Source organism: Styela clava, chromosome 13, assembly GCF_964204865.1.
Source record: "Styela clava chromosome 13, kaStyClav1.hap1.2, whole genome shotgun sequence".
Taxonomy (NCBI): Eukaryota; Metazoa; Chordata; class Ascidiacea; order Stolidobranchia; family Styelidae; genus Styela; species Styela clava.
The window spans coordinates 14,947,594-14,951,099 of NC_135262.1; the positions used below are offsets into that span (position 1 = coordinate 14,947,594).

The 3,506-nt window shown below is 33.7% G+C and overlaps 1 protein-coding gene across 1 annotated transcript; it reads left to right on the forward strand.

Annotated features, from left to right (window-relative positions):
• Nucleotides 1-833: 833 nt before the first annotated feature.
• LOC120332999 (uncharacterized) lies at nucleotides 834-3,259 on the forward strand. Its single transcript, XM_039400343.2, has 4 exons — nucleotides 834-1,208; nucleotides 1,487-1,573; nucleotides 2,290-2,513; nucleotides 2,597-3,259. The coding sequence occupies exons 1-4, from the start codon at nucleotides 881-883 to the stop codon at nucleotides 2,657-2,659; spliced, it is 702 nt and encodes a 233-aa protein (XP_039256277.2). The 5' UTR covers nucleotides 834-880; the 3' UTR covers nucleotides 2,660-3,259.
• Nucleotides 3,260-3,506: the final 247 nt, after the last annotated feature.

Here is a 3,506-nt window from a genome sequence, read left to right on the forward strand (position 1 = left end):
AAGAATCAATATTGATCGTGTAATCACATTTCACGCAAAACCCCAGGAAGTCTGGTAGTATGTAGGTTCATCAAACATTCCGTGATTTTCATGATTCGGATCCGATTTATGTTAATATATAACTTAACAAGGCTAGCACCGCAGAACGGAACCTTTGGTTTAAAACCGTATTGTTCAGTTTAAAATTCACTTCAAAATGTCAATATTGCCAACATCAATGTAATAAATAGGCTACTGCTTATCTAGACGATAGTGATATATTTTTAATCTGATGTGAAAATGAATATGCACGGTCTAATACGAATTTCTGGTGATGGGAGAAAGATACGATTGTACGTATAATGTTGATACGTACGTTGTTGTTATAAATGTTGATGCTCTCCGTGTTGACATAGTAAATCAATGATTAACTTATCTAAATGAAGACAAAATTAAATGTATCTCTCGATTTCAATGTAATTCAATTGTAACGGAAACACGTAAAAGAATAATAAAAAAGTTTGATGGACATTTTCGAAAACATTTTCTTTCAGCATCACTTTTCGTATTTAAGTGAGGTCAAATACTATGGTTGTATATAGTTAGCCTCATTTTCATCCATTTGGTATAGCACAAAAGAGGCCACTTATAAAGTATGTAATAAACTTGAGAAACCTTTTTGTGAAGTTTTTCACGATATCAAACTGGTGATTGATTTTAGGCAACGTCAACGATCACACATATACACTCGAGAAAATGTCAGCTTTTTGTAGCATAAAATGAAAAAAGGGGTATCATACCACACTATAAGTAGCGTGTCAATATATAGACTATAAGAAAAGGAAAATCGGTTCCGTTGTAGATACGTGTTTGATTTGCGATTCAAGTGAATAGATTGACAATGAAAATGCATGTTTGCATTTATTTGGCCATTTTCTTGTTGGCATTTATCTTAGGTCATACGCAAGGCCATGACAATAAGAAAATAATGGTCTGTGAAGACTTGGATGATGTGTTCGGAAATGAAAATCAACAAAGACCCGATGTCCGGTCTCAAGTTAATGGACCCCCCGGCAAAAAGGGGCCCCCTGGAATTAAGGGAGAGAAAGGAAATGTTGGCACCACAGGGCGGCAAGGTTTATTGGGTCCACCGGGTACGAGAGGATTGAAAGGTGCAACAGGCTCTCCTGGTGTTGCTGATGAAACTGAACTTCAAAGAATTCATCAAGGTAATTATTACAACAACATTTGTTGAACAATGACTTTGCCAACTTTCTGCGCCTGAGAGACTAATTGTTATCGATACTATGGCAAGTGTAGGAAAAAGCTTATCAAGCATATTAAATTTCCGAAATTGATTAATTAATTAATACCATTAATAAGTCGATTCAACGCCAACAGATTCCAGAACTTATACTTGACCACAAGTATTTCCAACTTACATATATCAAAATAAAAATGGAATTTCTGAACATTATTTCAAATAGCTTTAATTTTTTTCTATTAGACATTGCCGACGTTGATGGTATAGCAAAAGGTATTGAGACTAGATTAAACGATTTGGAAGGAAAGTGTATGACAAGAAGAGATTTAGGTATGATACACAAGATTATTTCTCTACTTTTATTTGAGTTTTAAACTTTGTGGAAATGTTCCACAGATTGAAATATAGAAATCTTTAAATAATAATTTATTAGTTTTATGCAAGCTATATTCACTAAGACTATAAAATAGACCAGTATGGTGGTCCATCGTTGTCACGCGGAAAATTAAAAAAAATAATTTAAAACAAAATAAAACAAAATTTGCAAAAAAACGAAACTAAAATAAAAACGGAATAAAAAAATAATGAAATAGCCAAAAAAAAAACGATTAAAATGAAAATAAAGAGGTTTATCCTTGTCAGACGTTTTTATTTGAAAAAGTGTTGCTTCTGCTCGGGGCAGGTAGAAACCTGTGGAAAGGTTAATCCATATATCATTTAGAAATTAAACTTATTCCACTCAATGCAAATTAGTAGTGAATTGGAAACCCAAGGAACACCGTTTGTAAGCGTAGAAGTATGTATGACAACGTTGGTGCAAGGCAGAAGCAACATTTTTCAAAATAAACCCCCTGTCAACGATATTTTAATCTTAATTTTTTATTCCGTTTTCATTTCATTTTTGTTTTATTTTTGTAAACTTTATTTAATTTTTATATTTTCTATTTTATTTTTTAGAGTTTTTCACTGATAATTTGGCGCCAAACGAACAAAAAGTTTGGGAACCTCTGAAATGGGCAATCCTAAACATTTTCATTTATATTTAGAAAATTGCGATGAAGTTTACGATGGAACGTGTTACGTGTTGATCACAAATGATAACCGCCTAAATCTAGACCAAGCAAAAGCGAGTTGTCGAAGGATCGGCGGGAATGCAGCAAACATTTATAGCAAAGATCACTTCTATAAGATGGTTGCATTAATCCGGTCACGGATCGTCATCGGGCATTATTACCATCACCTATGGACGGGAATGACATTAAACACGAGTGTAAGTTTTCACCTGCAAATACAACCACAATGTTTAATAACTGCAAATTTTGTGTTCATCTTTTTTCTGTTTGATCTTTTCAGACAAAAAAAAATTTATTTATCCAATGGAAGAACAGCTGCCTACACACGCTGGTTACCAAATAGACCATTCAATCCTGCAAGACCTTACATGGGCATTCACGTTCCATCAGATTCAAATCATGTAAATCAAGGAATGTTTGATGAAAATTCCTCATACAGACTTCTCGGGGTTTTGTGTGAAATGTGATTGAAAGCGAACTTTAATATTGATACTTCGTTCAAAGTTTTCTTTTGTATATGTTTTCTATGTATTCATAAAAAGGCTGAATGAACAGCAAACTGCATAACTTTTGTAAAGACATTACATAAGAATTGCTTTTTACAATTGCTCATCAACGTGTCTGAATGATGACCCCATTATTCCCGTGTCTGTTCAATTCTAATTTGAAGATTTTAGTCAGCATTGCCGCTATATGAATATTAGTTGGCTGTATTAAATATATTGGCTGTATTTGTATGTCACGTTACCAACCCTATCGAAATGAAAAGCCCAATAGGATTAGCTTACTATTTGAATGAGAACACAAAACGCTGAAAATGCCTTCAGCCTAATGCAAAATTAAGTCGATGAGATCTCAGTACTACTTCATCAATGAACCATGCTCGTTATCAGACGATTTCTGCAGGGTTGACTTTCGAGTTTCTCAAACGAAGCGGTAAACGCAAACATAGAATCAAATTTGCCACAAAAATTTGTGCGTGATACACCCGACTTTTAATGGATTTTCATAACACACATAAAACAAAACATTTCATGAACTTGTTAACTTTCCGCATGTGTCTAAATTGACTTAGAATTCAAATAAATGTACATTGGAATGCAATTATCTCTTGCGTCACACAGCTAGCTTGTGGAATTATCGAAGGTGAAAATGAAAGTAAATGAAGCATTAAAAGAAACTTCGTACTG

What these genes read in the sequence shown, in the direction of transcription:
- LOC120332999 (XM_039400343.2), top strand. Translation starts at nt 881, where the DNA reads ATGAAAATGCATGTTTGCATTTATTTGGCCATTTTCTTGTTGGCATTT. An exon ending in TATGACAAGAAGAGATTTAG is followed by an intron (nt 1,574 to 2,289) that starts GTATGATACACA and finishes ATTTATATTTAG; the next exon opens with AAAATTGCGATGAAGTTTAC. An exon ending in GAATGACATTAAACACGAGT is followed by an intron (nt 2,514 to 2,596) that starts GTAAGTTTTCAC and finishes TGATCTTTTCAG; the next exon opens with ACAAAAAAAAATTTATTTAT.